The following is a 12,110-nucleotide window of genomic DNA, read 5'->3' as shown; positions in this document are numbered from 1 at the left end:
AAAGAAAATTCAATTGACACAACCAATAAATCTGAGGTAGAACTGCTGGTCAGTACTTATTTTCAGGAAGTGAAATGTGTAACACACACACACACACACACACACACACACACAAGTTGCGTGTGCATATCTGCGACTCAGCATCTCCGCTGTATACTGAGTAGCAACTTTCCTTTTCATAATAGTGTTAAAGTTTGATGAGGGTGTGGGTGCTACGGCAGGGTGTCCCATTTCAGGACTTGACTATAAGTTACTGACAATGATTTAACCACACGATATAATATGGATGTGTTCATTCTGCCATACCAACTCCCTGTAACTTGGAACACTGGGTGCCACATGCAGTGGCACCCTAGATCTCTGGCTGCACAGACCGGCAGAGCCATAGTGATTTCATGTGCCTGTGCCATGAATGTCAGTGGTTTCCATGTGTCCCACAAGAGTGAAGTCCTCATAGTGTTGTAAAAATGTGATGATTATTGTTTTCACAGATCACAAAGCTACCAGGATGTATAGTCGTAATAACTTATCATTTATCCCACAACAGATTGCTTTCTGTTTCTTATTGTGTATGATCAATTATTGTCCTGAATTCTAATCTTTGCTAACTTTCTCTTATCTGCTCAACTGTCCTGGCATGGATGCCTTTTACCTTATAGATACCTCACCTTTTCTTTTTCCTTTGTTTCTTCATTAACAACATGCTGTCAACAATTCTTAGTTTTTTTATTAGAAAATCTGAGTAAATACTGATTTCAGCTGTAAACTTGTCACCATCAGTAATTTTGGTGTAGTAACATTTTTCAGTTGTATATACTTGCAAAGAAAATATAAAGCTGCACTTTTTTTCTGTCATTAGGGTTCAAGACAGGATGAGAACTCGAAGGAGCCCATCGTGGTCACACCAGGTGCGACAGACATGGAACAAGTCGCTGTCACAGAACAGACTGTCACAGGAGGAAAATGTTGACAGTGATGGTGGTGAGTAACATCAACAATAGATCTCAAATTTTTGTCTTCACAAAATAATTATGCAAGTTACTTTTTGTCTATCTTATGTTTCGCAGGTGAGTATGAAACGGACTGAAAGACATGTATTAATTAGACATTCAATGAATAAATTAAGTCTAGATCACAAGTACTCTATCAACAGCAATGACTTGTGAGTCAATGACACCATTTAAAGATCTGAAGACCTAACACATCAAAATGACAGCTGAGTTCTTATACTATGTCAGAGCATGGTATAGACCACTGTGAGGGGATTAGTATTTAAATGTAATTCTACTTAGTACAAGAGAAAACATAGATTCTGACATTTGGTAAATGCAATTGGCTTTAGACATTTGGTAAATGCATTAATTCCAAATAGGTATGACAATGTGGGGTTAATTGCTTTAGCACACTCAACTGGTAATAGAGGAGAACTACGTTACAGCCTGATAATATAACTGTTAACAATGTGATTTAACAGTGAAGAATGAGCAGTTTAACATGTCTGCAAATAAACATTAGTTACAATAGCTATGATAGTTGGTCATAAATAACTTTAGGTGATGTTTTCTACTTATAAATATGGATTATATCTTTTGTCAGTCAGTCTTTCCCACACTGATAAATGGTGGCCTTGCAAAGCAAAAATAAATTGGCACTTTAGATGGTATACAATCAAATCTCATTAAGTCCTTTTAAATGTTTCAGTCTTTTATTATAATTTAAACAAGTGTAATCAGATTCCCAAAAGTTAATCACCATTCATGAAATCACATAATTCTGAAATTTTTATGCACCGTAATTCTGCAGAAGTCTGTCTTGACAATCTATTCTCAATAATTGTTACCAAAGAACAATCACCAAATCAGACACAACGATGTATGCACAGCCAGACCAATCAATACCTGGATTCTGTGAATGCACTGATATATCTGATTTTATGTACACTGAATGTGTAGAGGCCTAAAGATAGCATAATGAGATACCAAATCTTGTCGCATAAATAAAACTACTACTTCGGAAAACTTACGACTGTTTGGTTATTGTTCTTTGGTAAACATCTGACCAGTTGCCGTCCCATACCCATGATGGATCAACAGAGGTACTCTCAAAAATATCAAAGTTCGGATTCTGCATCACAGTGGTCACATGCAAAAAGTTAGCGTTGACCTTGGCAGGGTTCTATCACCAAAGTGCCTGCAAATATTTCCAAGGCTCCTCTGCAAAATTCAAAGCATTCCAACACAAAAACATAGAAAATGACAAGTACTTCTATATGTGAGACCGTTTAGCCAAGATACTGTACAAAGGGTGGGCATAAAATTACAATTGGATCCTTCTATCGACCACCAGACTTGCTCCTGATTTAACTGAAAACTTTAGAGAAACCCTCAGTTTGCTTGTACACAAGTTCCCAAATCATACTCTTTTAATTATAGGTGACTTCAATCATTCAACAATCACTTGCAACAGTTACAGTTTTTTATAGTGGTGGCGGTGACAAGACATACTTTGAAAAATTAGTAAATGCCTTCTCTGAAAACTACCTAGAACAGATATTTTGGAAACCAACTCATGATGGAAATACATTAGATCTAGTGGCAATAAACAGACCTAACCTCTTTGAGGATGCCAACCTAGAAATTTTTTCTGGTGGCCATGAGGTGGTAGTTAGCAACAATGATTACCAAAGTACAGAGGGCAACTAAAACAAGTAGGAAAGATTAATGAGTAAGAATGCAGAGCCTTGTGGCAGTGATATTGAATAAAAAGTTCTCTGTTTTCCAGCCATGTCAGGTGATTAAAATTCCACGAGCTTTCAGCCAAGCACTTACACTAGCTGCTGGCTGTGATGTCACTGGTGTTCAAAGCAACACCATACCGTAGATGGGCATAAGTTAACTCGACATTCAATGTGCCTGCTTCAACCTCCCAGTTGCTGGATACCATGCTGTGCTGAGCTACAGGCCACTGTCTCTATTAAGGGTGTTATCAATGATTTTTATTTTAATGGTTAATTACACAGTCCTAGAAGCAGTTATTGTGAGCCACAGCATATGTTATGTCAAATTTGATCTGGCGACCGTTTTCTAGAGTGTGCTGAGCTAAAGCGGATTTTTGGGGTAATGTAGATTATTACTCCTTTCTGCATTGTTCTTGAAAGAGTAATGTTTGTCCATATGTGGGGCACTGTGAATGTCATATTAAGAACTCTGCCAATTTTATCAGCCAAATTAACCATCTGTGAATTGGTGCGGGTGAATTATGATCAGTTTTGATGATGAGGCACTGTCTACAAATGTGGCTAGCAAAGTCCCTTTGGACCTAGTATGGCAGTTTCTGAATAATAAACAAATTTACTGTTGCAAAGGACTGATGCTCTTCAGTATGTGAAACCATGAGGAACAGTGGTGTAGTTGGTATGGTCTTTAAATCATTAGCCTCATTCCGTTTACATTTCATAACTGCTGATTGTGAAGATGATTGGCTCATTGTGGGAAAATCCTCCACGATTGCCAGCGTCTCGGATGGCGCGCTCCTTCCAACTGGGGGCTCACTTCACAAGGGGGCGCACTCGTCTTAGGTGATTGTTGACACCTCAGGTCACACCTCCCAGACCTCTGACAGGGGCCAATCGGCAGTTTGGGAAGGTAGTAGCTCAGGTAATCACCCATTCCTGAGCCTGTTCTGTACCAGGGGGTATGTGCAAACCCTATCTGTAGACCTGGGCTGGGAATTACATGTTCCCCTGTCACCTGTTATGTTAAAGACGTATGGGCCGGCCTTCAGGAGTGCACAGAGAGGAAGAAGAAAAAAGAGGAGCCTCAAATGCCAAAGCGGAGGAATTACAGGAGAAGGTGAACGAAGAAAGGAAAAAGGAACAAAAAACAGTGATGAGACTTTTCTTATGTCAGCTGCGGACAGTGCAGAACATTCCCAAAAACATCAGACGTGTTCCCCAAGGGAGGGGAAAAATAATTGCAAGAGGATAGACATGCAGCACAGAAGGGAAAAGATGCTGCAAAGGCTGGGGCCCCATTGTAGATTTCTCCCCTGTGTGAGCAGAAATCTTAAGTACTAACACAACATCTTTTATAATAAACCTGTTTTAAGTGGCAAAAGCAAGGCAAATGGTATATATGTTTCATTAAGGCCACTGTTATTTTGTTTCAATAAAATGAAAAACATTTGTAACAAAAATACACATTTCCTTTGAGTCACGAGACAGATTTAAAATACCTTCACTGATATCAGAAATAACCTCAGAAGAAAGTAGCACTCTTGAAAGAAGTTTATAAGGCAGGGAAGAGTTATGTAGCCTAAACCAACACTACAAGTAACCGCCAATAAAATGTTGGTTCTGCTATGTTCATTATGGTCAGTTATTAGTCACTGTGTTATGTCCATTATTTTACAGCTATTGTGTGATCTTTCTTTTAAGAAATATATGAGTACATAGCATACATACCACCAGCAACCGCCACAATTTTTTTCTTCTTATCATCCATACTTTCTAATATACAAATTATTTTTGAAGTGCCAAAATGTACTAGGATAAATAAAATGTCTATAAAACGCTGCACTGCACAATGTAATTGGAGTGAGACAATCGCATTTCCTGAAATCCATTGCCCGTGGCCTCAGGCATGCCAAGGAGCACCGCAGCCCTGGGTCCTTGGATAAACCATGAATATCCATGGCATTATGCTAGACAAAAAGACCCGGACTGCAGACAAATCAGTGCGACTAGATCCGATGGGCAGGGGTTGCACATTAGTGGGAAATGATGGGTTTCAGATCAGCAGGCCCAATCAGTTAGATACACCCATAGAAATGGCCTGTGGCTTTGTCCTGTCATGGAAGTCCACTTGTGTGGCCAGCTATTCACTTGTCACAGACACCATGTTGATGAAATGACACTGCGTTGATCAATCCATGGAACAGATAACTTGCGCAAATACTCTGAGAATCGATACCAATGAGGATAGGTAGTAACTTGTCGTAAACATGATCGCTGAGCCACAGACAGGTATGTAGAAATGACAATGACAACTAAACTTTCGGCCATAGGCTTTGTCAGAAAACACAGGCACTCGGACACAACTCATGAATACACGACCGCCATCTCTGGCCACTGCATCAATAATCTCGGAGAATCAGATCTCGCCTCCGTGCCTCTGTGTGGTGGCAGCACTGACTGCAAACTGAGGGGAGTGGTAGGAATGGGAGAAGCAATAAGAATGAGAGAGTAGGGAAGTGGTGCACGTACTCAGCTGTGCCCAGCCAGAGAAGATGCATGACATCTCAGGAAACAAATCATTTCATGCACTGAGACAAAAACGAGATTTTTCCAGTGTTTTTTTTTTCTTCAAATTTCCCTGATATTTTCCTGGTTTCCCTGATATGTTTGAAATTTCCTGATTTCCAGAACTTGTGGCAACCGTCATTAAAGCATGCAAGAAGTAATACTTCCTAAATGCCTCTGTGTGTGCTGTAATTCCTCTAATTGCCTCTCTCTGATCCCTATTGGAGTGGTGTGTAGTGAACTGTATTATGTTCCTAGGTTCTTCATTAAATACTGGTTCTTTGAACTTCATAAGCAGTCTGTTATGGGATAACTAATGTCTGTCTTAGAGTGTCTGCCAGTTCTGGTTTGCAGCAAGTCATTGACAGTCTCCCATAGGTCAAAGGAACCTGTGACTACTCATGCTGCCCTTCTTTGTATGTGGTCAAAGTCCCCTGTGACTATTCATGCTGCCATTCTTTGTATGTGGTCAAAGTCCCCTAGATTAGGGATGGGCAGATTTTTAAAAATATAGATATTTTGAAATATCAATATTTTTGGCCCATCACTAAATAAGAGAAACCTCAGTTGTGAAACACTTCTGATAAGTGTTCTTCACATGAAATATTGTACTTACTGTAAAAATTTCAGGCAACAATAGTCCATTTTCAGTTAAAAGCCAGTGCATTAATGTGCAGACTTTTGTGCCGAGTCTAAGTTGCTTTCACAGTGTGTCTACCTTATCTTGATTCAGGCACTCAATGGGTAAGACAAGTGCACATTCTGCCTCATTGTTGGGAGGAGTAGTGGTAATTTCCACCATCCTTATACAGTGCTGTCATCAAATGGGTTTTTTTTGCACATCGTATGTATCATTTTCAATGGTGGAAATGACACATGGAAGTAACCGACTTTCATCAGCATGCACCACACATACATTCATGTCCAAATTTGTAGTACTGAATATGAAATTAAATTAAGCCCATTGTAAGACATTTACAGTTACATTGCAAAGATTAGTAGTAGCTGGAATGGGCAAGTAATCTGTCAATGAGAGTTATAGCACATACGAATCAAAGATTGACAATTAAAAAAAATCACTTTCGATATTTAATATTTAATGTCAACTAACCGATACCTTGATCATTTAGATGTTGGTGATATATATATCTATTATTATGAAAGAATATCGATATTTTTTGCCCACTCCTACCCTATGTGGTAGCGCAGTATCTTAAGATGGAATGCATGAGTGTTCTGTAAACCATCTCTTTTGTAGATTGACTGCATTTTCTCAGTATCCTACCAATAAAATGATGTCTGTCACTTAGTTGTGATCATTGCATTTCATATCCCAAGAAACTGTTACATTCAGGTATTTGTGAGAGTCTGCTGCTATCAACCGTGCTTGTCAATATTGCAGTCATACAATAGTATGTTTCTGCAGTATTTGAAGTGGAGAGTTTTACCTTCCTGAAAATTTAAAGCAAGTTGCCAAACTCTGCATCACTTTGAAATCTTATCAAGATCTGACTGAATATTTGTGCAACTTCTTTCAGAGAGTACTTTGTCATATATAACTACATCATCTGCAAAAGTCTATGGTTAGTAATAATATAGTTTGCAAGACCAGTAATATACAACACAAACAAAAGGGTCTCAGACCTCTTCCTTGGAACATACCTGAAGTTACTTCGTCAATTGATGACACTTTAACTGAGACTATGTGCCTTGTCCTTCCTACTGACAAAACCTCCAGCCAGTTACATAGTTTGTTTGAGACACCATATGATCATGCTGTTAATAAAGAGTTGCCGTACTGGGTCAAATGCTTTTCGGATGATGTAATATTATATCCATCAGATTGCCTTGAACCATCTGTCTGAGGATGCCACGTGAGGAAAGCACAAGTTAGATTTAGCAACACCAATGTTTCCTGAAACTAAGCTGGTTGGTATGGATGATACCATCCTGTTTGAGAGACCTGTGTTTGAGTCAAGGACATGTTCTGAGATTCTGCAACAGATGGAAGACACTGTCATTGGATGCAAGGTTTATGGATTATTCCTGCTACCCTTCCCCTTCTTACATTATACTGTCTACCTTCTCCCAAGCCACGGTTTTTTGTTCAAAGGCTCTATGGAATGTTGTGGTTAAGACAGGGACTAAATTGACTCAAATTTTGTATAGGCATGGATTTCAAGTAAACTTGTTCAGTTTTAGATATTTCTTAGGCAATGCCACTGACACAAAAATAGGTACCACTCACAGAAGCGCTGTGACAATTACAGTGGGCCTAATACTCCCAAATCTGTGAAAGATGCGTAAAATACCTTTAGAATGTTCAGTTTCCTTTAGTTTTAAGGAGAAGCTCATCATTCCTACTTAACAAACATCTGATGATTTGATGGAAAAATGTACTGCGTTTGCATCGACAGATAATTGGCAGCTCTGTCTTCCGAAAAACTATACGATGAAAAAAGGCGTTGTGAAAAATTATAAATAAGTAATCAGGTAGCCAGTGAACTGGTTACACCGAACACTTCTGGTAGTTATGCAAGTTACCACTTAGCACAAATATTGAGCTGTAGTCCATGTCGTGTGGTCTGAAAGTGTAATAGGTGACACATTAACGATATCTATGTGTGATCGCCACAGTGTGTTGACTCCTTAAGCCTGCGTTTACATGTTTGACGGAATGCTGTATCCCTAACTTTTCGTTTCACTCAGAGTGGCACAATCCCACTTACTGTGAGGACTGAGGAGCATTCCAACAATGTGCACCCGTTAAGTGTTTAGGGCGTACTGTGCTCATCAACTCGGGACAGTTTGAAAACAAATACATTATGAGAGAATGAGATTTTCACTCTGTAGTGGGGTGTGCGCTACCAGGAAGTTTCAAATACATTATGAGTTGTGACACTGTCACTCGGAACTAGAATTAATATAGCGACATCGAGTAAGATCGATATTACTTCGACCCTCAGGGTGAAATCGAGAGTCGTGTGAAAGCTAGTCGACAGAGGTGTGTGCGCAACAGGAGAAAGCAGGTTCGACCATCGTTGGCTACGACCATACACGGGAGGGGGAAACTAGTTCCGCAAGACATTGAAAACCTTGAGCGGGCTGTGCGAACAGTGAGCTCACCGGGCTCGGTGACATTCAAGCCGAGGTGAACAGTGGCGTTTTGCGGATGTGTTGGAAGGGGGCGTGGGGATTGTTGTGTGGTGCAGTGTGCCTATTTTGCAGTTGGAGTTCTTTGGCGGAGCGTGGGAACACGCGTGGGTTAGAGCTCCTATGTAGGTTTTGGACAGACAGTGACGTCAGTTGGGGCGACACAGTGAATTAGACTCGCGACCTTGGCCGAAAAACATTAATTAATACTGCTGTCTCAGCAGGAGAGTTCGCCTTGCAGCAAGGAAGAGACTGACATTAGCAGCATCCAAACTTTTTCGTTCTCGGAGCAGATGATATCGTCGGCAAATGTGCGCACTGCAAAAAAGATACATGATTTGAGAGAGGATGAGAAGCCGCGACTTCGTTCATTGTCGAGCGACGCCGAGCGATGAGTGGCGGTCCTTTGGACAGGCACACCTACGCTAACTGTTCGACACATTCGCAACATTACAGAAGGCCGAGGCCAGTATGCATCGACAGAGGTAAACATACTATAATTTGTTAAAAAGGAAGAAGTCTCCAAATCAGAATCACTACTAATGCTGCTGCAGTAATTACGATCCGTAACATCAGTTTTGTATACAGTGAATACTCCACAGAAATACACCAAATTATCAACTACTGGTTTTTAATTAGGCTAATAACTGCTGCGTCACATTTAAATGATGAAAGTACTGTACATCTTTTACTTACTTTACAATAGACACGATGCTTAAGAAATTTTCAAAATGGGAACGTTTCCTACCCGCTCATCGAAGTCTCCAGAGCAAATTTACCCACAGAAACGAAGAATGACGATCAGAAAACCGTTGTTCAAAGAAATTAAAGTAGATCAGAGAAGCAGAAATGCTTTTCAGACTGCAGTAATTGCATAGTAATTGTATGTCTCGATGTGCGATTTGGTGCCAAGCAGGGGTCTATCGTGATTCACTTTACCAATATGTGGATCTAAGAGGATGTCAGAGCTCCAAGTAACCAATGTTCTGCGTCAAGACTCTTGACACTTATCGCCTTTTGAATCGTAACTGTGATGGAACAGATTAATGACAGCAGATTGTAAATACAGACATCGTTTTCAGCAAGTACTCACTAATTTATAACTAAACTCTTTCCACAAACTTGAAAATGTCCTTGGTGAGGTCCATGACATTTGATGTATATATACAAAAGAATGACACAGCTGTACAGTAATATGCTTTACACATTTGGAGAAAAGGTATATTCTTCAGTACTGTATTGAATATGCAATATTTAGTTTGATACTGTGCCATAGTGACTTTCTCATGCAAGTGATGACTCATTCATACATTCAGTGTTCTGTCTAATCCATCAGTGATTAGGAGCAAGCCTAACTTTTGTAAGTTAACTGATAACTGCAGAAGAAAAGACCTACAAGAGTAGTGCATGCATCTGTCTTTAAGATGATAGAATCGTGTAGGCCTTTATTGTAGACAGAAGTTCCAATGAAGGGGAAAAAGAGAAGATTCAGGAATCAGACTAAATTGAAACATCATGTCTATTGTTCCAGTAGATAGAAATAAGAGGTAGAAGAGCGGGAGATTCAGGAACTACGAGAAGTTAATAACTGACATGTTGTATTTGCGAAGTGCCCCATGTTTGATAATGATGCAGCAGCAGAACAAAGATGACTGAGCAGAATTTACTGTAGATGTGACAGTAGTAGAGAAAAACTCAAAAGACTGCCTGGTATTCAGAAAGTTCAAAGATGAACAAGGTGGAAAATTATTATTCAGTAGGTTAGGAAATTGTCATACAGGAGTTAACACTGCCATATAAACAGTTTTTTGTGTTGAAAATGAAAGTAAAAGTCCCTCACTGTTGTCAGATACTGTATTGGAAATATCTGTTGATTTATTTACATGGCACTAAAATAATAATCGGCAGAAGTTACTTGAGGTTAGTGGAATAGTAATAGGAATACCAGCTACTACTTTCAGAAATGTGGTGGTTACCAGTAGGTACAAAACGGCTGTTAGATGCTCATCATCACAGCAAGATGAAGAATGTCTCTTTTTTGTGGATTACATAAGCCACTGACAGAGGTTTCATGGTAGGATAAAAAATATTGTTCCTATGACAAAATTCTCAAAAATGTGACACTGTACTCCTATTATTAAAATCACGCATCATTTTTGATAAGGAAAAAAGAAGCATGTTTCGAGGAATTTGCAGTTAGATATGAGTAGAAATATAGTGTTTGGTTCTAATGTAAATGAGGAGATTAAATAAAGTTTTTAGAATGGATGGGTTTGTTAGCATAACATTAAAATTCATTGCCATCTAACCTTCATTCCTACTTATCCACGAGCATTTTCGAGGTGTCTGCTGACATGTTGGATTATACTAAACAGGAGACAAGAAACATGTTATTGGGAGACCTCCTGTCCGCAAAAATCACTCTCAAAATGAACAGTTCGTGTTTGAATAGTTTCACTTTGTGATGTGGCCAGTGTTTCTCACATCTGTGCAGGTTTCGGGCTAGTTCATTAATTTTTGGTTTCTCATAGTAAAAACAGCCAAATAATATTTAGTGAACATCATGTTGCATACAGTGCAAAGGAAACAAATCAAGCAGTGGTACACGGTTGCAAAAGAATGACATAGCAGCCAGGCCAGAACTTTTTTTGTGCGGGGTGTATAATATATGCAAGAGATTTCACCCAACTTTCCTGGGCTCTTTTCCAGGTACCTCCTGTCCTGTGGTATCCATACTGAGTAGCTTCTGCTGCTTTCTCTTGAGGAAACTTTCATCTTAATGTTTCATTTTCCTTTTTTTTTTCTTCCTTACCCTCCTTGGTACAGTTGATTAAAAAGGGTGTGGAGGGGAAGAATTCAGTGAATAATTGGCATAATGTACCATTAGTGGCCACCTATGATGCAGAAATTATAAAACTCATTGTGAGGTATGACAGATACTTAATCTAAATAATTGAAATGATTATGTTGAGAAATGAAGTTTAACTTAATGAAATAGTTCACAGGTGAATGGCCAGACATCAGAGTCCAACAGACACTGTCCACTGGACATTGACATCTGGCAGTTCACCCGCAAACTGTTTCATCATGAATTAAGCCAGAAGCTGAAGAATCTCAAGTTGAACTTAGCTTTATTTTTACTTGTTTTTATAAAATATGTTTCTTGAATTTATTGAAGCCAAACACTCTATATTTTTTGCATTACTGTGTAATTACAGTCCGTGTAAAACTCCAGGTCTCTGTGTGTATGGCTGAGTCAGTTCAGGGGAGGGGTTAGGGGGGTGCCAGGTGTGGCACCTTTAAGCCTCTAATCAGAGTGAGTGGTGTAGCTGTCTCAGCAGATAGATTTTAATGCAGAAGCTTACAACACCATGGCATTTGTATCTTTGGCCATGCCATGGAATGAGAGACAGGTGAGGAAAAATAGAGGTGCACAGTTCGTTCAGTTCTCGGTACGCTCCAGAAGTGACACAGAATATTTTGCGATGACGAAGTCACTCTTTTTCATTGAAAAGATTGAGGATAGGTTCACAAAAGTTACTGCAATAGAGAAAATGGGAAATGGATCTTTGTTGAACAAAACTTTTAATGCTAGTCAATTACATGGGCTTCAGACCTGTGACAAGCTTGGGGATGTAACAGTTTCTGCCTCTTCCTC

General features: G+C 39.4%; 1 protein-coding gene across 1 annotated transcript in view; it reads left to right on the top strand.

The window, feature by feature from the left end:
• LOC124789528 overlaps positions 1-12,110 on the top strand; it is a 154,580-nt gene that overhangs the window by 75,139 nt on the left and 67,331 nt on the right. Inside the window, exon 7 of the mRNA XM_047256922.1 lies at positions 860-981. Coding sequence (XP_047112878.1) covers positions 860-981 — 122 coding nt within the window. The remainder of the gene's footprint in view (positions 1-859; positions 982-12,110) is intronic.

This window comes from Schistocerca piceifrons, chromosome 3, assembly GCF_021461385.2.
Source record: "Schistocerca piceifrons isolate TAMUIC-IGC-003096 chromosome 3, iqSchPice1.1, whole genome shotgun sequence".
NCBI classification, from domain to species: Eukaryota; Metazoa; Arthropoda; class Insecta; order Orthoptera; family Acrididae; genus Schistocerca; species Schistocerca piceifrons.
The sequence above is the reverse complement of the archived record's forward strand: the minus strand, read 5'-3'. Positions and strand labels throughout refer to the sequence as shown.